Source organism: Nerophis lumbriciformis, linkage group LG21 (genome assembly GCF_033978685.3).
Source record: "Nerophis lumbriciformis linkage group LG21, RoL_Nlum_v2.1, whole genome shotgun sequence".
In the NCBI taxonomy this organism is placed as follows: Eukaryota; Metazoa; Chordata; class Actinopteri; order Syngnathiformes; family Syngnathidae; genus Nerophis; species Nerophis lumbriciformis.
The window spans coordinates 41,065,009-41,092,370 of NC_084568.2; the positions used below are offsets into that span (position 1 = coordinate 41,065,009).

Sequence of the window (27,362 nt, forward strand, 5' to 3'; positions counted from 1 at the left end):
ACATGTGAATAATGCTGTATAATAGACTGTATTTATGTTATTCACATGTGAATAATGCTGTATAATAGACTGTATTTATATTATTCACACGTGAATAATGCTGTATAATAGACTGTATTTATATTATTCACACGTGAATAATGCTGTATAATAGACTGTATTTATATTATTCACACGTGAATAATGCTGTATAATAGACTGTATTTATATTATTCACATGTGAATAATGCTGTATAATAGACTGTATTTATATTATTCACATGTGAATAATGCTGTATAATAGACTGTATTTATATTATTCACATGTGAATAATGCTGTATAATAGACTGTATTTATATTATTCACATGTGAATAATGCTGCATAATAGACTGTATTTATATTATTCACATGTGAATAATGCTGTATAATAGACTGTATTTATATTATTCACATGTGAATAATGCTGTATAATAGACTGTATTTATATTATTCACATGTAAAAAATACCAAAGTGTTTATTGTCTATTGTGAGCGAACTGTGGTGCTGAATTTCCCCCCAGGGATCAATAAAGTACTTTCTATTTTATTCTATTGTATTCTATTACCGGCTGAGTCTGCTCCGAGTGCTTGTTTCCCCGCCGAGTGCTTGTTTCCCCACCAAGTGCTGTCCCTGTGCGACCGATGGAAGAGAAATAATAAAAAGACGCTGATGGCGGGCGTTGACTTGCACACTTTGACGAGTCCAAGGTGTAAACACAAGATTTTATTGGACAAACAGCAAAAAAAAAACACTTTTCACAGGTGAGGAATGCCAAGGTGACGACTTTAGCGGCGAGCGTCGTACGTTTGTTCTGCGCTCCACTCGTAGGAACCTGCGACACATGGAGATGAAATGTTGTTCCTTGCTATGGAAGTCCACACTTTCATACATCTTCTGTTTTGAAAAAGTCAATTATGTGACACCTTTTAGCTGCCATTGTTGCTGCTACACTTATAGCAGGTGCAACACCCGAAAGCAGTGAAGTTGTGTAAATGGTAAATAAAAAGAGAATACAACAAATCCTTTTCAACTTATATTCAATTGAATAGACTGCAAAGACAAGATATTTCATGTTCACACTGAGAAACTTCTTTTTTTTTTGCAAATAATCATTAACTTAGAATTTAATGGCAGCAACACATGTCAAAAAAGGCATGTTCACTCAGTAAAGGTTTGGGAACTGAGGAGACACATTTTTGAAGTGGAATTCTTTCCCATTCTTGCTTGATGTACAGCTTAAGTTGTTCAACAGTCTCCCTTCTCATATTTTAGCCTTCACACATTTTCAATGTCTGGACTACAGGCAGGCCAGTCTAGTACCCGCACTCTTTTACTATGAAGCCACGCTGTTGTAACACGTGGCTTGGCATCGTCTTGCTGAAATAAGCAGGGGCGTCCATGATAACAACATATGTTGCTCCAAAACCTGTATGTACCTTTCAGCATTAATGGCGCCTTCACAAATGTGTAAGTTACCCATGCCTTGGCCACTAATACACCCTCCATCCATCCATCCATCCATCTTCTTCCGCTTATCCGAGGTCGGGTCGCGGGGGCAGCAACCTAAGCAGGGAAGCCCAGACTTCCCTCTCCCCAGCCACTTCGTCCAGCTCTTCCTGTGGGACCCCGAGGCGTTCCCAGGCCAGCCGGGAGACATAGTCTTCCCAACGTGTCCTGGGTCTTCCTCGTGGCCTCCTACCGGTCGGACGTGCCCTAAACACCTCCTTAGGGAGGCGCTCGGGTGGCATCCTGACCAGATGCCCGAACCACCTCATCTGGCTCCTCTCCATGTGGAGGAGCAGCGGCTTTACTTTGAGCTCCTCCCGGATGACAGAGCTTCTCACCCTATCTCTAAGGGAGAGCCCCGCCACCCGGCGGAGGAAACTCATTTGGGCCGCTTGTACCCGTGATCTTGTCCTTTCGGTCATGACCCAAAGCTCATGACCATAGGTGAGGATGGGAACGTAGATCGACCGGTAAATTGAGAGCTTTGCCTTCCGGCTCAGCTCCTTCTTCACCACAACGGATCGATACAGCGTCCGCATTACTGAAGACGCCGCACCGATCCGCCTGTCGATCTCACGATCCACTCTTCCCTCACTCGTGAACAAGACTCCGAGGTACTTGAACTCCTCCACTTGGGGCAAGATCTCCTCCCCAACCCGGAGATGGCACTCCACCCTTTTCCGGGCGAGAACCATGGACTCGGACTTGGAGGTGCTGATTCTCATCCCAGTCGCTTCACACTCGGCTGCGAACCGATCCAGTGAGAGCTGAAGATCCTGGCCAGATGAAGCCATCAGGACCACATCATCAGCAAAAAGCAGAGACCTAATCCTGCAGCCACCAAACCAGATCCCCTCAACGCCTTGACTGCGCCTAGATATTCTGTCCATAAAAGTTATGAACAGAATCGGTGACAAAGGGCAGCCTTGGCGGAGTCCAACCCTCACCCTGTTAGAATAATTGTTTGTAAGTTATCACAAACAACTTTGTGTTACATTGAGTTCTGTCAGGTGAGAAGACAAAAGCTTGTCGTTGAAACCTACCAAGACGAATGCTCGTAAAACTCCACTGTGTTAGGGGGAGAGGCACATGAAGGGTTTTCTGTTTTCTCTCATGCATGGTAATCAACAGAAGGATGTTGTTCTGGCCCAAGGACTTGAAAGCGGAGATCTGCCCAATTTCCAGACGAACTTTTTTTGAACTATTTCATGGACCTCTTTTTGAACTATTTTACGAACTCTTTTTGAACTGACCTTTTCTGTGAATTGTTTACGACCTTTTCTGTGAACTTTTTGCGACCTTTGTCCTTTGGAAACAGCCGTGGCCATGTGGTCGGGGAGGGTCCAAAATAAAAGATGGTTCTTTTTCTTGACGTCCACAGTTTCCAAAAACAATTTGAAATGTGGACTCGTCAGAGAGGAGGCTACGCCGGATAGTCGAACCTCGGATTCAGGAGGAATAGTGTGGTTTTCGTCCTGGTCGTGGAACTGTGGACCAGCTCTATACTCTGGGCAGGGTCCTTGAGGGTGCATGGGAGTTTGCCCAACCAGTCTACATGTGCTTTGTGGACTTGGAGAAGGCATTCGACCGTGTCCCTCGGGAAGTCCTGTGGGGAGTGCTCAGAGAGTATGGGGTATCGGACTGTCTGATTTTGGCGGTCCGCTCCCTGTATGATCAGTGTCAGAGCTTGGTCCGCATTGCAGTAAGTCGGACACGTTTCCAGTGAGGGTTGGACTCCGCCAAGGCTGCCCTTTGTCACCCATTCTGTTCATAACCTTTATGGACAGAATTTCTGGGCGCAGTCAAGGCGTTGAGGGGATCTGGTTTGGTGGCTGCAGGATTAGGTCTCTGCTATTTTCAGATGAGGTGGTCCTGATGGCTTCCTCCGGCCAAGATCTTCAGCTCTCACTGGATCGGTTCGCAGCCGAGTGTGAAGCGACTGGGATGGGAATCAGCACCTCCAAGTCCGAGTCCATGGTTCTCGCCCGGAAAAGGGTGGAGTGCCATCTCCGGGTTGGGGAGGAGATCTTTCCCCAAGTGGAGGAGTTCAGGAACCTCGGAGTCTTGTTCACGAGTGAGGGAAGAGTGGATCGTGAGATCGACAGGCGGATCGGTGCGGCGTCTTCAGTAATGCGGACACTGTATCGATCCGTTGTAGTGAAGAAGGAGCTGAGCCGGAAGGCAAAGCTCTCGATTTACCGGTCGATCTACGTTCCCATCCTCACCTTTGGTCATGAGCTTTGGGTCATGACCGAAAGGACAAGATCACGGGTACAAGCGGCCGAAATGAGTTTCCTCCGCCGAGTGGCGGGGCTCTCCCTTAGAGATAGGGTGAGAAGCTCTGTCATCCGGGAGGAGCTCAAAGTAAAGCCGCTGCTCCTCCACATGGAGAGGAGCCAGATGAGGTGGTTCGGGCATCTGGTCAGGATGCCACCCGAACGCCTCCCTAGGAAGGTGTTTCGGGCACGTCCGACCGGTAGGAGGCCACGGGGAAGACCCAGGACACGCTGGGAAGACTATCTCTCCCGGCTGGCCTGGGAACGCCTCGGGATCCCCCGGGAGGAGCTGGACGAAGTGGCTGGGGAGAGGGAAGTCTGGGCTTCCCTGCTTAAGCTGCTGCCCCCGCGACCCGACCTCGGATAAGCGGAAGAAGATGGATGGATGGATGGACTCGTCAGACGACGGAACACTTTTCCACTTTGCATCAGTCCATCTTAGATGAGCTCGGGGCCCAAGCGAAGCCGGCGGCGTTTCTGGGTGTTGTTGATAAATGACTTTGGCTTTGCATAGTAGAGTTTTAACTTGCACTTACAGATGTAGCGACCAACTGTAGTTACTGACAGTGGTTTTCCTGAAGTGTTCCTCAGCCCATGTGGTGATATCCTTTACACACCGATGTCGCTTTTTGATGCATCCAATGTTGGTTTTCGGCCTTGCCGCTTACGTGCAGTGATTTCTCCAGATTCTCAGAACCTTTTGATGATATTACGGCGCGTAGATGGTGAAATCCCTAAATTCCTTGCAATAGCTGCTTGAGAAATGTTGTTCTTAAACAATTTGCTCAGGCATTTGTTGACAAAGTGGCGACCCTCGCCCCGTCCTTGTTTGTGAATGACTGAGCATTTCATGGAATCTACTTTTATACCCAATCATGGCACTCACCTGTCCCTAATTAGCCTGCTCACCTGTGGGATGTTCCAAATAAGCCTTTGATGAGCATTCCTCAACTTTCTCCGTCTTTTTTTGCCACTTGTGCCAGCTCTTTTGAAACATGTTGCAGCCATCAAATTCCAAATGAGCTAATATTTGCAAAAAATTCAACCATTTACACAACGTGACAACTTCACTGCTTTTGGCTTTTGATTATATGTACAGGTAAAAGCCAGTAAATTAGAATATTTTGAAAAACTTGATTTATTTCAGTAATTGCATTCAAAAGGTGTAACTTGTACATTATATTTATTCATTGCACACAGACTGATGCATTCAAATGTTTATTTCATTTAATTTTGATGATTTGAAGTGGCAACAAATGAAAATCCAAAATTCCGTGTGTCACAAAATGAGAATATTACTTAAGGCTAATACAAAAAAGGGATTTTTAGAAATGTTGGCCAACTGAAAAGTATGAAAATGAAAAATATGAGCATGTACAATACTCAATACTTGGTTGGAGCTCCTTTTGCCTCAATTACTGCGTTAATGCGGCGTGGCATGGAGTCGATGAGTTTCTGGCACTGCTCAGGTGTTATGAGAGCCCAGGTTGCTCTGATAGTGGCCTTCAACTCTTCTGCGTTTTTGGGTCTGGCATTCTGCATCTTCCTTTTCACAATACCCCACAGATTTTCTATGGGGCTAAGGTCAGGGGAGTTGGCGGGCCAATTTAGAACAGAAATACCATGGTCCGTAAACCAGGCACGGGTAGATTTTGCGCTGTGTGCAGGCGCCAAGTCCTGTTGGAACTTGAAATCTCCATCTCCATAGAGCAGGTCAGCAGCAGGAAGCATGAAGTGCTCTAAAACTTGCTGGTAGACGGCTGCGTTGACCCTGGATCTCAGGAAACAGAGTGGACCGACACCAGCAGATGACATGGCACCCCAAACCATCACCCAACCATGCAAATTTTGCATTTCCTTTGGAAATCGAGGTCCCAGAGTCTGGAGGAAGACAGGAGAGGCACAGGATCCACGTTGCCTGAAGTCTAGTGTAAAGTTTCCACCATCAGTGATGGTTTGGGGTGCCATGTCATCTGCTGGTGTCGGTCCACTCTGTTTCCTGAGATCCAGGGTCAACGCAGCCGTCTACCAGCAAGTTTTAGAGCACTTCATGCTTCCTGCTGCTGACCTGCTCTATGGAGATGGAGATTTCAAGTTCCAACAGGACTTGGCGCCTGCACACAGCGCAAAATCTACCCGTGCCTGGTTTACGGACCATGGTATTTCTGTTCTAAATTGGCCCGCCAACTCCCCTGACCTTAGCCCCATAGAAAATCTGTGGGGTATTGTGAAAAGGAAGATGCAGAATGCCAGACCCAAAAACGCAGAAGAGTTGAAGGCCACTATCAGAGCAACCTGGGCTCTCATAACACCTGAGCAGTGCCAGAAACTCATCGACTCCATGCCACGCCGCATTAACGCAGTAATTGAGGCAAAAGGAGCTCCAACCAAGTATTGAGTATTGTACATGCTCATATTTTTCATTTTCATACTTTTCAGTTGGCCAACATTTCTAAAAATCCCTTTTTTGTATTAGCCTTAAGTAATATTCTAATTTTGTGACACACGGAATTTTGGATTTTCATTTGTTGCCACTTCAAATCATCAAAATTAAATGAAATAAACATTTGAATGCATCAGTCTGTGTGCAATGAATAAATATAATGTACAAGTTACACCTTTTGAATGCAATTACTGAAATAAATCAAGTTTTTCAAAATATTCTAATTTACTGGCTTTTACCTGTATATGTAAAGCATCATATTGAAACATCGTAGTTACCATAGCAACACAATGTAGGCAATCTCGGTTAAAAAACGTACTGTCGGATTAAAAATGTTGAAATATTGTTGAAAATGTCATATTTTTAAATCACCTGCATCCTCTTGGCTTCTTTTCCCCATCAGCCCCACAAAAGAGTTGACTTTATGCCCTGAAAAATGACAACAAAAGAATGCAAAATGTGCAAATAAAATACATTCAGTAGAAATAAATACAAATACTTTCAATACAATAAATTCGATCAAACTAAATACACTCAATGCAATTCATTTGATCAAATACAAATACATTCAGTAGAATAAATAAATACATTTAATAAAATAAATGGAATGAAAGTCATTTCAGTGTAAAATGAGCCACCAAGACATAAATAATACAATTGAACTTGTGGGTGTTTGATTCCAGTCTGCACACATCCTGACTGCACGTGTCACTGGGCTTATACATACATGCATGTCAATATATATAAATACATACATGCATGTCAATTTATTAGCTCATACACAAATCAATATTCATATATTCTTCAGTGACCCTGATGTGAAAACGTGACATTTTCCACTGTCAAAGAAAGAAAGTCTTCTACTGGACATTTCATATTAAATAAACGTACATTTTATTCAACCAAAAATATGTTAATACTTATTCATATTCATATCAATATTCATACATTTTTATTTATGGACAAAAATATGTTTTTATTCTAAAAGATGTTACAGAATATGATGTTTGCCTCTGTGCCCAGACCTCAGGCCGACCCTGTGGGACGCCACAACCTCATACACATTTTTTTTTTTTTTTTTTTTTTTTTTAAGTACAAAAACATTTTAGGACCTAAATTGTTCCAAATAAATCAATCAATAATAATAAAATGCACAAATCATTGCCAATTGTTTGTTCTAAAAGTTTGTTTTTGCCAGTGAGTACACCTGTCAATCATCTTTGAAATTATGTATTATTGACCTGATCAATGATGTATTATTGACTTGATCAATGATGTATTATTGACCTGATCAATGATTTATTATTGACTTGATCAATAATGTATTATTGACCTGATCAATGATGTATTATGGACTTGATCAATAATGTATTATTGACCTGATCAATGATCTATTATTGGCCTGATCAATGACGTGTTTTTGACCTGATCAATGACGTATTATTGACCTGATCAAGATGTCTTATTGACTTGATCAATGACGTATTATTGACTTGATCAATAATGTGTTATTGACCTGATCAATGACGTATTATTGACTTGATCAATGATGTGTTATTGACCTGATCAATGATTTATTATTGACCTGATCAATGATGTGTTATTGACCTGATCAATGATGTATTATTGACTTGATCAATGATGTATTATTGACTTGATCAATGATGTATTATTGACTTGATCAATGATGTGTTCTTGACCTGATCAATGATGTGTTTTTGACCTGATCAATGATGTGTTATTGACCTGATCAATGATGTATTATTGACCTGATCAATGATGTATTATTGACCTGATCAATGATGTGTTATTGACCTGATCAATGATGTATTATTGACTTGATCAATGATGTATTTTTGACCTGATCAATGATGTATTATTGACCTGATCAATGATGTAATATTGACCTGATCAATGATGTATTATTGACCTGATCAATGATGTGATATTGACCTGATCAATGATGTATTATGGACTTGATCAATAATGTATTATTGACCTGATCAATAATGTATTATTGACCTGATCAATAATGTATTATTGACCTGATCAATGATGTATAACAAGGAACATTAGCGCTCCAAATAAATGAAAGATTAATGTGATCATTTTTGTGATTAATCACATTTGATTTGATTGTTTTTCAAGACTTTCATACAAAAAATGTTTACGGATAAATATTAAAAGAATAAAATGTAAATAAAATATTTAAGTAAGAGAATCGAGTCACTTACTTTTGTGGGGAATCTGTGCAGCCACTGTGGGAGGAGAATAATAGTTGTGTTATTGTTGTTGAAATGATGAGAGTTATAAAGAGATGGAGCATTTGGGAGGAGAGTAATAGTTGTGTTATTGTTGAAATGATGAGAGTTATGAAGTGTGTTACCCATGGAGCGTTTGGGAGGAGAGTAATAGTTGTGTTATTGTTGTTGAAATGATGAGATATAAAGTGTGTTACCCATGGATAGTTTGGGAGGAGAGTAATAGTTGTGTTATTGTTGAAATGATGAGAGTTATAAAGTGTGTTACCCATGGAGCGTTTGGGAGGAGAGTAATAGTTGTGTTATTGTTGTTGAAATGATGAGAGTTATAAAAAGATGGAGCATTTGGGAGGAGAGTAATAGTTGTGTTATTGTTGAAATGATGAGAGTTATGAAGTGTGTTACCCATGGAGCGTTTGGGAGGAGAGTAATAGTTGTGTTATTGTTGTTGAAATGATGAGTTATAAAGTGTGTTACCCATGGAGCGTTTGGGAGGAGAGTAATAGTTGTGTTATTGTTGTTGAAATGATGAGATATAAAGTGTGTTACCCATGGAGCGTTTGGGAGGAGAGTAATAGTTGTGTTATTGTTGAAATGATGAGTTATGAAGTGTGTTTCCCATGGAGCGTTTGGGAGGAGAGTAATAGTTGTGTTATTGTTGTTGAAATGATGAGTTATAAAGTGTGTTACCCATGGAGCGTTTGGGAGGAGAGTAATAGTTGTGTTATTGTTGTTGAAATGATGAGTTATAAAGTGTGTTACCCATGGAGCGTTTGGTAGGAGAGTAATAGTTGTGTTATTCTTGTTGAAATGATGAGTTATAAAGTGTGTTACCGATGGAGCGTTTGGGAGGAGAGTAATAGTTGTGTTGTTGTTGAAATGATGAGTTATAAAGTGTGTTACCCATGGAGCGTTTGGGAGGAGAGTAATAGTTGTGTTGTTGTTGAAATGATGAGTTATAAAGTGTGTTACCCATGGAGCGTTTGGGAGGAGAGTAATAGTTGTGTTGTTGTTGAAATGATGAGTTATAAAGTGTGTTACCCGTGGAGCGTTTGGGAGGAGAGTAATAGTTGTGTTATTGTTGTTGAAATGATGAGAGTTATAAAGAGATGGAGCATTTGGGAGGAGAGTAATAGTTGTGTTATTCTTGTTGAAATGATAAGAGTAATAAAGTGTGTTACCCATGGAGCGTTTGGGAGGAGAGTAATAGTTGTGTTATTGTTGTTGAAATGAAGAGTTATGAAGTGTGTTACCCATGGAGCGTTTGGGAGGAGAGTAATAGTTGTGTTATTGTTGTTGAAATGTTGAGAGTTAGGAAGTGTGTTACCCATGGAGCGTTTGGGAGGAGAGTAATAGTTGTGTTATTGTTGTTGAAATTATGAGATATAAGGTGTGTTACCCATGGAGTGTTTGGGAGGAGAGTAATAGTTGTGTTATTGTTGTTGAAATGATGAGAGTTAGGAAGTGTGTTACCCATGGAGCGTTTGGGAGGAGAGTAGTAGTTGTGTTATTGTTGAAATGATGAGAGTTATGAAGTGTGTTACCCATGGAGCGTTTGGTAGGAGAGTAATAGTTGTGTTATTGTTGTTGAAATGATGAGAGTTAGGAAGTGTGTTACCCATGGAGCGTTTGGGAGGAGAGTAATAGTTGTGTTATTGTTGTTGAAATGATGAGATATAAAGTGTGTTACCCATGGAGCGTTTGGGAGGAGAGTAATAGTTGTGTTATTGTTGTTGAAATGATGAGAGTTAGGAAGTGTGTTACCCATGGAGCGTTTGGGAGGAGAGTAATAGTTGTGTTATTGTTGTTGAAATGATGAGAGTTAGGAAGTGTGTTACCCATGGAGCGTTTCGGAGGAGAGTAATAGTTGTGTTATTGTTGAAATGATAAGAGTTATAAAGTGTGTTACCCATGGAGCGTTTGGTAGGAGAGTAATAGTTGTGTTATTCTTGTTGAAATGATGAGTTATAAAGTGTGTTACCCATGGAGCGTTTGGAAGGAGAGTAATAGTTGTGTTATTGTTGTTGAAATGATGAGATATAAAGTGTGTTACCCATGGAGCGTTTGGGAGGAGAGTAATAGTTGTGTTATTGTTGTTGAAATTATGAGATATAAGGTGTGTTACCCATGGAGCATTTGGGAGGAGAGTAATAGTTGTGTTATTGTTGTTGAAATGATGAGAGTTAGGAAGTGTGTTACCCATGGAGCGTTTGGGAGGAGAGTAATAGTTGTGTTATTGTTGTTGAAATGATGAGAGTTAGGAAGTGTGTTACCCATGGAGCGTTTGGGAGGAGAGTAATAGTTGTGTTATTGTTGTTGAAATGATGAGATATAAAGTGTGTTACCCATGGAGCGTTTGGGAGGAGAGTAATAGTTGTGTTATTGTTGTTGAAATGATGAGAGTTAGGAAGTGTGTTACCCATGGAGCGTTTGGGAGGAGAGTAATAGTTGTGTTATTGTTGTTGAAATGATGAGAGTTAGGAAGTGTGTTACCCATGGAGCGTTTGGGAGGAGAGTAATAGTTGTGTTATTGTTGAAATGATAAGAGTTATAAAGTGTGTTACCCATGGAGCGTTTGGTAGGAGAGTAATAGTTGTGTTATTCTTGTTGAAATGATGAGTTATAAAGTGTGTTACCCATGGAGCGTTTGGGAGGAGAGTAATAGTTGTGTTATTCTTGTTGAAATGATGAGTTATAAAGTGTGTTACCCATGGAGCGTTTGGTAGGAGAGTAATAGTTGTGTTATTCTTGTTGAAATGATGAGTTATAAAGTGTGTTACCCATGGAGCGTTTGGGAGGAGAGTAATAGTTGTGTTATTCTTGTTGAAATGATGAGTTATAAAGTGTGTTACCCATGGAGCGTTTGGGAGGAGAGTAATAGTTGTGTTATTGTTGTTGAAATGATGAGTTATAAAGTGTGTTACCCATGGAGCGTTTGGGAGGAGAGTAATAGTTGTGTTATTGTTGTTGAAATGAAGAGTTATGAAGTGTGTTACCCATGGAGCGTTTGGGAGGAGAGTAATAGTTGTGTTATTGTTGTTGAAATGTTGAGAGTTATGAAGTGTGTTACCCATGGAGCGTTTGGGAGGAGAGTAATAGTTGTGTTATTGTTGTTGAAATGATGAGTTATAAAGTGTGTTACCCATGGAGCGTTTGGAAGGAGAGTAATAGTTGTGTTATTGTTGTTGAAATGATGAGTTATGAAGTGTGTTACCCATGGAGCGTTGGGAGGAGAGTAATAGTTGTGTTATTGTTGTTAAAATGATGAGAGTTATAAAGTGTGTTACCCATGGAGCGTTTGGAAGGAGAGTAATAGTTGTGTTATTGTTGTTGAAATGATGAGTTATAAAGTGTGTTACCCATGGAGCGTTTGGGAGGAGAGTAATAGTTGTGTTATTGTTGTTGAAATGATGAGTTATAAAGTGTGTTACCCATGGAGCGTTTGGGAGGAGAGTAATAGTTGTGTTATTGTTGTTGAAAGGATGAGTTATGAAGTGTGTTACCCATGAAGCGTTTGGGAGGAGAGTAATAGTTGTGTTATTGTTGTTGAAATGATGAGTTATGAAGTGTGTTACCCATGGAGCGTTTGGGAGGAGAGTAATAGTTGTGTTATTGTTGTTGAAATGATGAGTTATGAAGTGTGTTACCCATGGAGCGTTTGGGAGGAGAGTAATAGTTGTGTTATTGTTGTTAAAAAGATGAGAGTTATAAAGTGTGTTACCCATGGAGCGTTTGGAAGGAGAGTAATAGTTGTGTTATTGTTGTTGAAATGATGAGTTATAAAGTGTGTTACCCATGGAGCGTTTGGAAGGAGAGTAATAGTTGTGTTATTGTTGTTGAAATGATGAGTTATGAAGTGTGTTACCCATGGAGCGTTTGGAAGGAGAGTAATAGTTGTGTTATTGTTGTTGAAATGATGAGTTATAAAGTGTGTTACCCATGGAGCGTTTGGGAGGAGAGTAATAGTTGTGTTATTGTTGTTGAAATGATGAGTTATAAAGTCTGTTACCCATGGAGCGTTTGGGAGGAGAGTAATAGTTGTGTTATTGTTGTTGAAATGATGAGTTATAAAGTGTGTTACCCATGGAGCGTTTGGGAGGAGAGTAATAGTTGTGTTATTGTTGAAATGATGAGAGTTATAAAGTGTGTTACCCATGGAGCGTTTGGGAGGAGAGTAATAGTTGTGTTATTGTTGTTGAAATGATGAGTTATAAAGTGTGTTACCCATGGAGCGTTTGGGAGGAGAGTAATAGTTGTGTTATTGTTGTTGAAAGGATGAGTTATGAAGTGTGTTACCCATGAAGCGTTTGGGAGGAGAGTAATAGTTGTGTTATTGTTGTTGAAATGATGAGTTATGAAGTGTGTTACCCATGGAGCGTTTGGGAGGAGAGTAATAGTTGTGTTATTGTTGTTGAAATGATGAGTTATGAAGTGTGTTACCCATGGAGCGTTTGGGAGGAGAGTAATAGTTGTGTTATTGTTGTTAAAATGATGAGAGTTATAAAGTGTGTTACCCATGGGGCGTTTGGAAGGAGAGTAATAGTTGTGTTATTGTTGTTGAAATGATGAGTTATAAAGTGTGTTACCCATGGAGCGTTTGGAAGGAGAGTAATAGTTGTGTTATTGTTGTTGAAATGATGAGTTATGAAGTGTGTTACCCATGGAGCGTTGGGAGGAGAGTAATAGTTGTGTTATTGTTGTTAAAATGATGAGAGTTATAAAGTGTGTAACCCATGGAGCGTTTGGAAGGAGAGTAATAGTTGTGTTATTGTTGTTGAAATGATGAGTTATAAAGTGTGTTACCCATGGAGCGTTTGGGAGGAGAGTAATAGTTGTGTTATTGTTGTTGAAATGATGAGTTATAAAGTCTGTTACCCATGGAGCGTTTGGGAGGAGAGTAATAGTTGTGTTATTGTTGTTGAAATGATGAGTTATAAAGTGTGTTACCCATGGAGCGTTTGGGAGGAGAGTAATAGTTGTGTTATTGTTGAAATGATGAGAGTTATAAAGAGATGGAGCATTTGGGAGGAGAGTAATAGTTGTGTTATTCTTGTTGAAATGATAAGAGTAATAAAGTGTGTTACCCATGGAGCGTTTGGGAGGAGAGTAATAGTTGTGTTATTGTTGTTGAAATGAAGAGTTATGAAGTGTGTTACCCATGGAGCGTTTGGGAGGAGAGTAATAGTTGTGTTATTGTTGTTGAAATGTTGAGAGTTAGGAAGTGTGTTACCCATGGAGCGTTTGGGAGGAGAGTAATAGTTGTGTTATTGTTGTTGAAATTATGAGATATAAGGTGTGTTACCCATGGAGTGTTTGGGAGGAGAGTAATAGTTGTGTTATTGTTGTTGAAATGATGAGAGTTAGGAAGTGTGTTACCCATGGAGCGTTTGGGAGGAGAGTAGTAGTTGTGTTATTGTTGAAATGATGAGAGTTATGAAGTGTGTTACCCATGGAGCGTTTGGTAGGAGAGTAATAGTTGTGTTATTGTTGTTGAAATGATGAGAGTTAGGAAGTGTGTTACCCATGGAGCGTTTGGGAGGAGAGTAATAGTTGTGTTATTGTTGTTGAAATGATGAGATATAAAGTGTGTTACCCATGGAGCGTTTGGGAGGAGAGTAATAGTTGTGTTATTGTTGTTGAAATGATGAGAGTTAGGAAGTGTGTTACCCATGGAGCGTTTGGGAGGAGAGTAATAGTTGTGTTATTGTTGTTGAAATGATGAGAGTTAGGAAGTGTGTTACCCATGGAGCGTTTCGGAGGAGAGTAATAGTTGTGTTATTGTTGAAATGATAAGAGTTATAAAGTGTGTTACCCATGGAGCGTTTGGTAGGAGAGTAATAGTTGTGTTATTCTTGTTGAAATGATGAGTTATAAAGTGTGTTACCCATGGAGCGTTTGGAAGGAGAGTAATAGTTGTGTTATTGTTGTTGAAATGATGAGTTATGAAGTGTGTTACCCATGGAGCGTTTGGGAGGAGAGTAATAGTTGTGTTATTGTTGTTGAAATGATGAGATATAAAGTGTGTTACCCATGGAGCGTTTGGGAGGAGAGTAATAGTTGTGTTATTGTTGTTGAAATGATGAGATATAAAGTGTGTTACCCATGGAGCGTTTGGGAGGAGAGTAATAGTTGTGTTATTGTTGTTGAAATTATGAGATATAAGGTGTGTTACCCATGGAGCGTTTGGGAGGAGAGTAATAGTTGTGTTATTGTTGTTGAAATGATGAGAGTTAGGAAGTGTGTTACCCATGGAGCGTTTGGGAGGAGAGTAATAGTTGTGTTATTGTTGTTGAAATGATGAGAGTTAGGAAGTGTGTTACCCATGGAGCGTTTGGGAGGAGAGTAATAGTTGTGTTATTGTTGTTGAAATGATGAGATATAAAGTGTGTTACCCATGGAGCGTTTGGGAGGAGAGTAATAGTTGTGTTATTGTTGTTGAAATGATGAGAGTTAGGAAGTGTGTTACCCATGGAGCGTTTGGGAGGAGAGTAATAGTTGTGTTATTGTTGTTGAAATGATGAGAGTTAGGAAGTGTGTTACCCATGGAGCGTTTGGGAGGAGAGTAATAGTTGTGTTATTGTTGAAATGATAAGAGTTATAAAGTGTGTTACCCATGGAGCGTTTGGTAGGAGAGTAATAGTTGTGTTATTCTTGTTGAAATGATGAGTTATAAAGTGTGTTACCCATGGAGCGTTTGGGAGGAGAGTAATAGTTGTGTTATTCTTGTTGAAATGATGAGTTATAAAGTGTGTTACCCATGGAGCGTTTGGTAGGAGAGTAATAGTTGTGTTATTCTTGTTGAAATGATGAGTTATAAAGTGTGTTACCCATGGAGCGTTTGGGAGGAGAGTAATAGTTGTGTTATTCTTGTTGAAATGATGAGTTATAAAGTGTGTTACCCATGGAGCGTTTGGGAGGAGAGTAATAGTTGTGTTATTGTTGTTGAAATGATGAGTTATAAAGTGTGTTACCCATGGAGCGTTTGGGAGGAGAGTAATAGTTGTGTTATTGTTGTTGAAATGAAGAGTTATGAAGTGTGTTACCCATGGAGCGTTTGGGAGGAGAGTAATAGTTGTGTTATTGTTGTTGAAATGTTGAGAGTTATGAAGTGTGTTACCCATGGAGCGTTTGGGAGGAGAGTAATAGTTGTGTTATTGTTGTTGAAATGATGAGTTATAAAGTGTGTTACCCATGGAGCGTTTGGAAGGAGAGTAATAGTTGTGTTATTGTTGTTGAAATGATGAGTTATGAAGTGTGTTACCCATGGAGCGTTGGGAGGAGAGTAATAGTTGTGTTATTGTTGTTAAAATGATGAGAGTTATAAAGTGTGTTACCCGTGGAGCGTTTGGAAGGAGAGTAATAGTTGTGTTATTGTTGTTGAAATGATGAGTTATAAAGTGTGTTACCCATGGAGCGTTTGGGAGGAGAGTAATAGTTGTGTTATTGTTGTTGAAATGATGAGTTATAAAGTGTGTTACCCATGGAGCGTTTGGGAGGAGAGTAATAGTTGTGTTATTGTTGTTGAAAGGATGAGTTATGAAGTGTGTTACCCATGAAGCGTTTGGGAGGAGAGTAATAGTTGTGTTATTGTTGTTGAAATGATGAGTTATGAAGTGTGTTACCCATGGAGCGTTTGGGAGGAGAGTAATAGTTGTGTTATTGTTGTTGAAATGATGAGTTATGAAGTGTGTTACCCATGGAGCGTTTGGGAGGAGAGTAATAGTTGTGTTATTGTTGTTAAAAAGATGAGAGTTATAAAGTGTGTTACCCATGGAGCGTTTGGAAGGAGAGTAATAGTTGTGTTATTGTTGTTGAAATGATGAGTTATAAAGTGTGTTACCCATGGAGCGTTTGGAAGGAGAGTAATAGTTGTGTTATTGTTGTTGAAATGATGAGTTATGAAGTGTGTTACCCATGGAGCGTTTGGAAGGAGAGTAATAGTTGTGTTATTGTTGTTGAAATGATGAGTTATAAAGTGTGTTACCCATGGAGCGTTTGGGAGGAGAGTAATAGTTGTGTTATTGTTGTTGAAATGATGAGTTATAAAGTCTGTTACCCATGGAGCGTTTGGGAGGAGAGTAATAGTTGTGTTATTGTTGTTGAAATGATGAGTTATAAAGTGTGTTACCCATGGAGCGTTTGGGAGGAGAGTAATAGTTGTGTTATTGTTGAAATGATGAGAGTTATAAAGTGTGTTACCCATGGAGCGTTTGGGAGGAGAGTAATAGTTGTGTTATTGTTGTTGAAATGATGAGTTATAAAGTGTGTTACCCATGGAGCGTTTGGGAGGAGAGTAATAGTTGTGTTATTGTTGTTGAAAGGATGAGTTATGAAGTGTGTTACCCATGAAGCGTTTGGGAGGAGAGTAATAGTTGTGTTATTGTTGTTGAAATGATGAGTTATGAAGTGTGTTACCCATGGAGCGTTTGGGAGGAGAGTAATAGTTGTGTTATTGTTGTTGAAATGATGAGTTATGAAGTGTGTTACCCATGGAGCGTTTGGGAGGAGAGTAATAGTTGTGTTATTGTTGTTAAAATGATGAGAGTTATAAAGTGTGTTACCCATGGGGCGTTTGGAAGGAGAGTAATAGTTGTGTTATTGTTGTTGAAATGATGAGTTATAAAGTGTGTTACCCATGGAGCGTTTGGAAGGAGAGTAATAGTTGTGTTATTGTTGTTGAAATGATGAGTTATGAAGTGTGTTACCCATGGAGCGTTGGGAGGAGAGTAATAGTTGTGTTATTGTTGTTAAAATGATGAGAGTTATAAAGTGTGTAACCCATGGAGCGTTTGGAAGGAGAGTAATAGTTGTGTTATTGTTGTTGAAATGATGAGTTATAAAGTGTGTTACCCATGGAGCGTTTGGGAGGAGAGTAATAGTTGTGTTATTGTTGTTGAAATGATGAGTTATAAAGTCTGTTACCCATGGAGCGTTTGGGAGGAGAGTAATAGTTGTGTTATTGTTGTTGAAATGATGAGTTATAAAGTGTGTTACCCATGGAGCGTTTGGGAGGAGAGTAATAGTTGTGTTATTGTTGTTGAAATGATGAGTTATAAAGTGTGTTACCCATGGAGCGTTTGGGAGGAGAGTAATAGTTGTGTTATTGTTGTTGAAAGGATGAGTTATGAAGTGTGTTACCCATGAAGCGTTTGGGAGGAGAGTAATAGTTGTGTTATTGTTGTTGAAATGATGAGTTATGAAGTGTGTTACCCATGGAGCGTTTGGGAGGAGAGTAATAGTTGTGTTATTGTTGTTGAAATGATGAGTTATAAAGTGTGTTACCCATGGAGCGTTTGGGAGGAGAGTAATAGTTGTGTTATTGTTGTTGAAATGATGAGTTATAAAGTGTGTTACCCATGGAGCGTTTGGGAGGAGAGTAATAGTTGTGTTATTGTTGTTGAAATGATGAGTTATGAAGTGTGTTACCCATGGAGCGTTTGGGAGGAGAGTAATAGTTGTGTTATTGTTGAAATGATGAGTTATAAAGTGTGTTACCCATGGAGTGTTTGGGAGGAGAGTAATAGTTGTGTTATTGTTGAAATGTTGAGAGTTATAAAGTGTGTTACCCATGGAGCGTTTGGGAGGAGAGTAATAGTTGTGTTATTGTTGAAATGTTGCGAGTTATAAAGTGTGTTACCCATGGAGCGTTTGGGAGGAGAGTAATAGTTGTGTTATTGTTGTTGAAATGATGAGTTATGAAGTGTGTTACCCATGGAGCGTTTGGGAGGAGAGTAATAGTTGTGTTATTGTTGTTGAAATGATGAGTTATGAAGTGTGTTACCCATGGAGCGTTTGGGAGGAGAGTAATAGTTGTGTTATTGTTGAAATGATGAGTTATAAAGTGTGTTACCCATGGAGTGTTTGGGAGGAGAGTAATAGTTGTGTTATTGTTGAAATGTTGAGAGTTATAAAGTGTGTTACCCATGGAGCGTTTGGGAGGAGAGTAATAGTTGTGTTATTGTTGAAATGTTGCGAGTTATAAAGTGTGTTACCCATGGAGCGTTTGGGAGGAGAGTAATAGTTGTGTTATTGTTGTTGAAATGATGAGTTATGAAGTGTGTTACCCATGGAGCGTTTGGGAGGAGAGTAATAGTTGTGTTATTGTTGTTGAAATGATGAGTTATGAAGTGTGTTACCCATGGAGCGTTTGGGAGGAGAGTAATAGTTGTGTTATTGTTGAAATGATGAGTTATAAAGTGTGTTACCCATGGAGTGTTTGGGAGGAGAGTAATAGTTGTGTTATTGTTGAAATGTTGCGAGTTATAAAGTGTGTTACCCATGGAGCGTTTGGGAGGAGAGTAATAGTTGTGTTATTCTTGTTGAAATGATGAGTTATAAAGTGTGTTACCCATGGAGCGTTTGGGAGGAGAGTAATAGTTGTGTTATTGTTGTTGAAATGATGAGTTATAAAGTGTGTTACCCATGGAGCGTTTGGGAGGAGAGTAATAGTTGTGTTATTGTTGTTGAAATGAAGAGTTATGAAGTGTGTTACCCATGGAGCGTTTGGGAGGAGAGTAATAGTTGTGTTATTGTTGTTGAAATGTTGAGAGTTATGAAGTGTGTTACCCATGGAGCGTTTGGGAGGAGAGTAATAGTTGTGTTATTGTTGTTGAAATGATGAGTTATAAAGTGTGTTACCCATGGAGCGTTTGGAAGGAGAGTAATAGTTGTGTTATTGTTGTTGAAATGATGAGTTATGAAGTGTGTTACCCATGGAGCGTTGGGAGGAGAGTAATAGTTGTGTTATTGTTGTTAAAATGATGAGAGTTATAAAGTGTGTTACCCGTGGAGCGTTTGGAAGGAGAGTAATAGTTGTGTTATTGTTGTTGAAATGATGAGTTATAAAGTGTGTTACCCATGGAGCGTTTGGGAGGAGAGTAATAGTTGTGTTATTGTTGTTGAAATGATGAGTTATAAAGTGTGTTACCCATGGAGCGTTTGGGAGGAGAGTAATAGTTGTGTTATTGTTGTTGAAAGGATGAGTTATGAAGTGTGTTACCCATGAAGCGTTTGGGAGGAGAGTAATAGTTGTGTTATTGTTGTTGAAATGATGAGTTATGAAGTGTGTTACCCATGGAGCGTTTGGGAGGAGAGTAATAGTTGTGTTATTGTTGTTGAAATGATGAGTTATGAAGTGTGTTACCCATGGAGCGTTTGGGAGGAGAGTAATAGTTGTGTTATTGTTGTTAAAAAGATGAGAGTTATAAAGTGTGTTACCCATGGAGCGTTTGGAAGGAGAGTAATAGTTGTGTTATTGTTGTTGAAATGATGAGTTATAAAGTGTGTTACCCATGGAGCGTTTGGAAGGAGAGTAATAGTTGTGTTATTGTTGTTGAAATGATGAGTTATGAAGTGTGTTACCCATGGAGCGTTTGGAAGGAGAGTAATAGTTGTGTTATTGTTGTTGAAATGATGAGTTATAAAGTGTGTTACCCATGGAGCGTTTGGGAGGAGAGTAATAGTTGTGTTATTGTTGTTGAAATGATGAGTTATAAAGTCTGTTACCCATGGAGCGTTTGGGAGGAGAGTAATAGTTGTGTTATTGTTGTTGAAATGATGAGTTATAAAGTGTGTTACCCATGGAGCGTTTGGGAGGAGAGTAATAGTTGTGTTATTGTTGAAATGATGAGAGTTATAAAGTGTGTTACCCATGGAGCGTTTGGGAGGAGAGTAATAGTTGTGTTATTGTTGTTGAAATGATGAGTTATAAAGTGTGTTACCCATGGAGCGTTTGGGAGGAGAGTAATAGTTGTGTTATTGTTGTTGAAAGGATGAGTTATGAAGTGTGTTACCCATGAAGCGTTTGGGAGGAGAGTAATAGTTGTGTTATTGTTGTTGAAATGATGAGTTATGAAGTGTGTTACCCATGGAGCGTTTGGGAGGAGAGTAATAGTTGTGTTATTGTTGTTGAAATGATGAGTTATGAAGTGTGTTACCCATGGAGCGTTTGGGAGGAGAGTAATAGTTGTGTTATTGTTGTTAAAATGATGAGAGTTATAAAGTGTGTTACCCATGGGGCGTTTGGAAGGAGAGTAATAGTTGTGTTATTGTTGTTGAAATGATGAGTTATAAAGTGTGTTACCCATGGAGCGTTTGGAAGGAGAGTAATAGTTGTGTTATTGTTGTTGAAATGATGAGTTATGAAGTGTGTTACCCATGGAGCGTTGGGAGGAGAGTAATAGTTGTGTTATTGTTGTTAAAATGATGAGAGTTATAAAGTGTGTAACCCATGGAGCGTTTGGAAGGAGAGTAATAGTTGTGTTATTGTTGTTGAAATGATGAGTTATAAAGTGTGTTACCCATGGAGCGTTTGGGAGGAGAGTAATAGTTGTGTTATTGTTGTTGAAATGATGAGTTATAAAGTCTGTTACCCATGGAGCGTTTGGGAGGAGAGTAATAGTTGTGTTATTGTTGTTGAAATGATGAGTTATAAAGTGTGTTACCCATGGAGCGTTTGGGAGGAGAGTAATAGTTGTGTTATTGTTGTTGAAATGATGAGTTATAAAGTGTGTTACCCATGGAGCGTTTGGGAGGAGAGTAATAGTTGTGTTATTGTTGTTGAAAGGATGAGTTATGAAGTGTGTTACCCATGAAGCGTTTGGGAGGAGAGTAATAGTTGTGTTATTGTTGTTGAAATGATGAGTTATGAAGTGTGTTACCCATGGAGCGTTTGGGAGGAGAGTAATAGTTGTGTTATTGTTGTTGAAATGATGAGTTATAAAGTGTGTTACCCATGGAGCGTTTGGGAGGAGAGTAATAGTTGTGTTATTGTTGTTGAAATGATGAGTTATAAAGTGTGTTACCCATGGAGCGTTTGGGAGGAGAGTAATAGTTGTGTTATTGTTGTTGAAATGATGAGTTATGAAGTGTGTTACCCATGGAGCGTTTGGGAGGAGAGTAATAGTTGTGTTATTGTTGAAATGATGAGTTATAAAGTGTGTTACCCATGGAGTGTTTGGGAGGAGAGTAATAGTTGTGTTATTGTTGAAATGTTGAGAGTTATAAAGTGTGTTACCCATGGAGCGTTTGGGAGGAGAGTAATAGTTGTGTTATTGTTGAAATGTTGCGAGTTATAAAGTGTGTTACCCATGGAGCGTTTGGGAGGAGAGTAATAGTTGTGTTATTGTTGTTGAAATGATGAGTTATGAAGTGTGTTACCCATGGAGCGTTTGGGAGGAGAGTAATAGTTGTGTTATTGTTGTTGAAATGATGAGTTATGAAGTGTGTTACCCATGGAGCGTTTGGGAGGAGAGTAATAGTTGTGTTATTGTTGAAATGATGAGTTATAAAGTGTGTTACCCATGGAGTGTTTGGGAGGAGAGTAATAGTTGTGTTATTGTTGAAATGTTGAGAGTTATAAAGTGTGTTACCCATGGAGCGTTTGGGAGGAGAGTAATAGTTGTGTTATTGTTGTTGAAATGATGAGTTATGAAGTGTGTTACCCATGGAGCGTTTGGGAGGAGAGTAATAGTTGTGTTATTGTTGTTGAAATGATGAGTTATGAAGTGTGTTACCCATGGAGCGTTTGGGAGGAGAGTAATAGTTGTGTTATTGTTGAAATGATGAGTTATAAAGTGTGTTACCCATGGAGTGTTTGGGAGGAGAGTAATAGTTGTGTTATTGTTGAAATGTTGCGAGTTATAAAGTGTGTTACCCATGGAGCGTTTGGGAGGAGAGTAATAGTTGTGTTATTCTTGTTGAAATGATGAGTTATAAAGTGTGTTACCCATGGAGCGTTTGGGAGGAGAGTAATAGTTGTGTTATTGTTGTTGAAATGATGAGTTATAAAGTGTGTTACCCATGGAGCGTTTGGGAGGAGAGTAATAGTTGTGTTATTGTTGAAATGTTGCGAGTTATAAAGTGTGTTACCCATGGAGCGTTTGGGAGGAGAGTAATAGTTGTGTTATTGTTGTTGAAATGATGAGAGTTATAAAGTGTGTTACCCATGGAGCGTTTGCCCATCAGGCCAACAAACTGATGCGGTCGCGGCTTTCTTGTCATCCTCAGAAGGATCTCCCTGAAGGGGTCTCTGGAGGACCAGCCATGCTGTGGATGAAGACCACATTGTTGGATGAAGACCACATTGTTGGATGAAGACAACATTGTTGGATGAAGACCACATTGTTGGATGAAGACCACATTGTTGGATGAAGACCACATTGTTGGATGAAGACAACATTGTTGGATGAAGACCACATTGTTGGATGAAGACCACATTGTTGGATGAAGACAACATTGTTGGATGAAGACCACATTGTTGGATGAAGACCACATTGTTGGATGAAGACAACATTGTTGGATGAAGACCACATTGTTGGATGAAGACCACATTGTTGGATGAAGACCACATTGTTGGATGAAGACAACATTGTTGGATGAAGACCACATTGTTGGATGAAGACAACATTGTTGGATGAAGACCACATTGTTGGATGAAGACAACATTGTTGGATGAAGACAACATTGTTGGATGAAGACCACATTGTTGGATGAAGACCACATTGTTGGATGAAGACAACATTGTTGGATGAAGACAACATTGTTGGATGAAGACAACATTGTTGGATGAAGACCACATTGTTGGATGAAGACAACATTGTTGGATGAAGACAACATTGTTGGATGAAGACCACATTGTTGGATGAAGACAACATTGTTGGATGAAGACAACATTGTTGGATGAAGACAACATTGTTGGATGAAGACCACATTGTTGGATGAAGACCACATTGTTGGATGAAGACCACATTGTTGGATGAAGACCACATTGTTGGATGAAGACAACATTGTTGGATGAAGACCACATTGTTGGATGAAGACCACATTGTTGGATGAAGACAACATTGTTGGATGAAGACCACATTGTTGGATGAAGACAACATTGTTGGATGAAGACAACATTGTTGGATGAAGACCACATTGTTGGATGAAGACAACATTGTTGGATGAAGACAACATTGTTGGATGAAGACCACATTGTTGGATGAAGACCACATTGTTGGATGAAGACCACATTGTTGGATGAAGACAACATTGTTGGATGAAGACCACATTGTTGGATGAAGACCACATTGTTGGATGAAGACAACATTGTTGGATGAAGACCACATTGTTGGATGAAGACCACATTGTTGGATGAAGACAACATTGTTGGATGAAGACAACATTGTTGGATGAAGACAACATTGTTGGATGAAGACCACATTGTTGGATGAAGACCACATTGTTGGATGAAGACAACATTGTTGGATGAAGACAACATTGTTGGATGAAGACCACATTGTTGGATGAAGACAACATTGTTGGATGAAGACAACATTGTTGGATGAAGACCACATTGTTGGATGAAGACAACATTGTTGGATGAAGACCACATTGTTGGATGAAGACAACATTGTTGGATGAAGACAACATTGTTGGATGAAGACCACATTGTTGGATGAAGACCACATTGTTGGATGAAGACAACATTGTTGCATGAAGACAACATTGTTGGATGAAGACAACATTGTTGGATGAAGACCACATTGTTGGATGAAGACCACATTGTTGGATGAAGACCACATTGTTGGATGAAGACCACATTGTTGGATGAAGACCACATTGTTGGATGAAGACAACATTGTTGGATGAAGACCACATTGTTGGATGAAGACAACATTGTTGGATGAAGACAACATTGTTGGATGAAGACCACATTGTTGGATGAAGACAACATTGTTGGATGAAGACCACATTGTTGGATGAAGACAACATTGTTGGATGAAGACAACATTGTTGGATGAAGACAACATTGTTGGATGAAGACCACATTGTTGGATGAAGACAACATTGTTGGATGAAGACCACATTGTTGGATGAAGACCACATTGTTGGATGAAGACCACATTGTTGGATGAAGACAACATTGTTGGATGAAGACAACATTGTTGGATGAAGACCACATTGTTGGATGAAGACCACATTGTTGGATGAAGACAACATTGTTGGATGAAGACAACATTGTTGGATGAAGACAACATTGTTGGATGAAGACCACATTGTTGGATGAAGACAACATTGTTGGATGAAGACAACATTGTTGGATGAAGACCACATTGTTGGATGAAGACCACATTGTTGGATGAAGACCACATTGTTGGATGAAGACAACATTGTTGGATGAAGACAACATTGTTGGATGAAGACAACATTGTTGGATGAAGACAACATTGTTGGATGAAGACAACATTGTTGGATGAAGACCACATTGTTGGATGAAGACCACATTGTTGGATGAAGACCACATTGTTGGATGAAGACCACATTGTTGGATGAAGACAACATTGTTGGATGAAGACCACATTGTTGGATGAAGACCACATTGTTGGATGAAGACCACATTGTTGGATGAAGACCACATTGTTGGATGAAGACAACATTGTTGGATGAAGACAACATTGTTGGATGAAGACCACATTGTTGGATGAAGACCACATTGTTGGATGAAGACCACATTGTTGGATGAAGACAACATTGTTGGATGAAGACAACATTGTTGGATGAAGACAACATTGTTGGATGAAGACAACATTGTTGGATGAAGACAACATTGTTGGATGAAGACAACATTGTTGGATGAAGACAACATTGTTGGATGAAGACCACATTGTTGGATGAAGACCACATTGTTGGATGAAGACAACATTGTTGGATGAAGACAACATTGTTGGATGAAGACAACATTGTTGGATGAAGACCACATTGTTGGATGAAGACCATATTGTTGGATGAAGACAACATTGTTGGATGAAGACAACATTGTTGGATGAAGACAACATTGTTGGATGAAGACCACATTGTTGGATGAAGACCACATTGTTGGATGAAGACAACATTGTTGGATGAAGACCACATTGTTGGATGAAGACAACATTGTTGGATGAAGACAACATTGTTGGATGAAGACCACATTGTTGGATGAAGACAACATTGTTGGATGAAGACAACATTGTTGGATGAAGACCACATTGTTGGATGAAGACAACATTGTTGGATGAAGACCACATTGTTGGATGAAGACAACATTGTTGGATGAAGACCACATTGTTGGATGAAGACAACATTGTTGGATGAAGACAACATTGTTGGATGAAGACAACATTGTTGGATGAAGACCACATTGTTGGATGAAGACCACATTGTTGGATGAAGACAACATTGTTGGATGAAGACCACATTGTTGGATGAAGACAACATTGTTGGATGAAGACCACATTGTTGGATGAAGACCACATTGTTGGATGAAGACAACATTGTTGGATGAAGACAACATTGTTGGATGAAGACAACATTGTTGGATGAAGACCACATTGTTGGATGAAGACCACATTGTTGGATGAAGACAACATTGTTGGATGAAGACAACATTGTTGGATGAAGACCACATTGTTGGATGAAGACCACATTGTTGGATGAAGACAACATTGTTGGATGAAGACAACATTGTTGGATGAAGACAACATTGTTGGATGAAGACCACATTGTTGGATGAAGACCACATTGTTGGATGAAGACAACATTGTTGGATGAAGACCACATTGTTGGATGAAGACCACATTGTTGGATGAAGAGCACATTGTTGGATGAAGACAACATTGTTGGATGAAGACCACATTGTTGGATGAAGACCACATTGTTGGATGAAGACAACATTGTTGGATGAAGACCACATTGTTGGATGAAGACAACATTGTTGGATGAAGACAACATTGTTGGATGAAGACAACATTGTTGGATGAAGACCACATTGTTGGATGAAGACCACATTGTTGGATGAAGACAACATTGTTGGATGAAGACAACATTGTTGGATGAAGACAACATTGTTGGATGAAGACAACATTGTTGGATGAAGACCACATTGTTGGATGAAGACAACATTGTTGGATGAAGACCACATTGTTGGATGAAGACCACATTGTTGGATGAAGACAACATTGTTGGATGAAGACCACATTGTTGGATGAAGACCACATTGTTGGATGAAGAGCACATTGTTGGATGAAGACCACATTGTTGGATGAAGACCACATTGTTGGATGAAGACAACATTGTTGGATGAAGACCACATTGTTGGATGAAGACAACATTGTTGGATGAAGACCACATTGTTGGATGAAGACCACATTGTTGGATGAAGACCACATTGTTGGATGAAGACCACATTGTCGGATGAAGACAACATTGTTGGATGAAGACCACATTGTTGGATGAAGACAACATTGTTGGATGAAGACCACATTGTTGGATGAAGACCACATTGTTGGATGAAGACAACATTGTTGGATGAAGACAACATTGTTGGATGAAGACAACATTGTTGGATGAAGACAACATTGTTGGATGAAGACAACATTGTTGGATGAAGACAACATTGTTGGATGAAGACAACATTGTTGGATGAAGACCACATTGTTGGATGAAGACCACATTGTTGGATGAAGACAACATTGTTGGATGAAGACAACATTGTTGGATGAAGACAACATTGTTGGATGAAGACCACATTGTTGGATGAAGACCATATTGTTGGATGAAGACAACATTGTTGGATGAAGACAACATTGTTGGATGAAGACAACATTGTTGGATGAAGACCACATTGTTGGATGAAGACCACATTGTTGGATGAAGACCACATTGTTGGATGAAGACAACATTGTTGGATGAAGACCACATTGTTGGATGAAGACCACATTGTTGGATGAAGACAACATTGTTGGATGAAGACAACATTGTTGGATGAAGACCACATTGTTGGATGAAGACCACATTGTTGGATGAAGACAACATTGTTGGATGAAGACAACATTG

The 27,362-nt window shown here is 39.6% G+C and overlaps 1 protein-coding gene across 1 annotated transcript in view; it reads right to left on the bottom strand.

Annotated features, from left to right (window-relative positions):
* Positions 1 to 712: 712 nt before the first annotated feature.
* Positions 713 to 27,362, bottom strand: part of tac1 (tachykinin precursor 1) — a 58,075-nt gene continuing 31,425 nt past the window's right edge. The window contains exons 2-5 of the mRNA XM_072915654.1: positions 22,451 to 22,553; positions 8,481 to 8,504; positions 6,619 to 6,675; positions 713 to 853 (exon numbers count right to left, since the gene is read on the bottom strand). Coding sequence (XP_072771755.1) covers positions 807 to 853; positions 6,619 to 6,675; positions 8,481 to 8,504; positions 22,451 to 22,553 — 231 coding nt within the window. The 3' untranslated portion in view covers positions 713 to 806. The remainder of the gene's footprint in view (positions 854 to 6,618; positions 6,676 to 8,480; positions 8,505 to 22,450; positions 22,554 to 27,362) is intronic.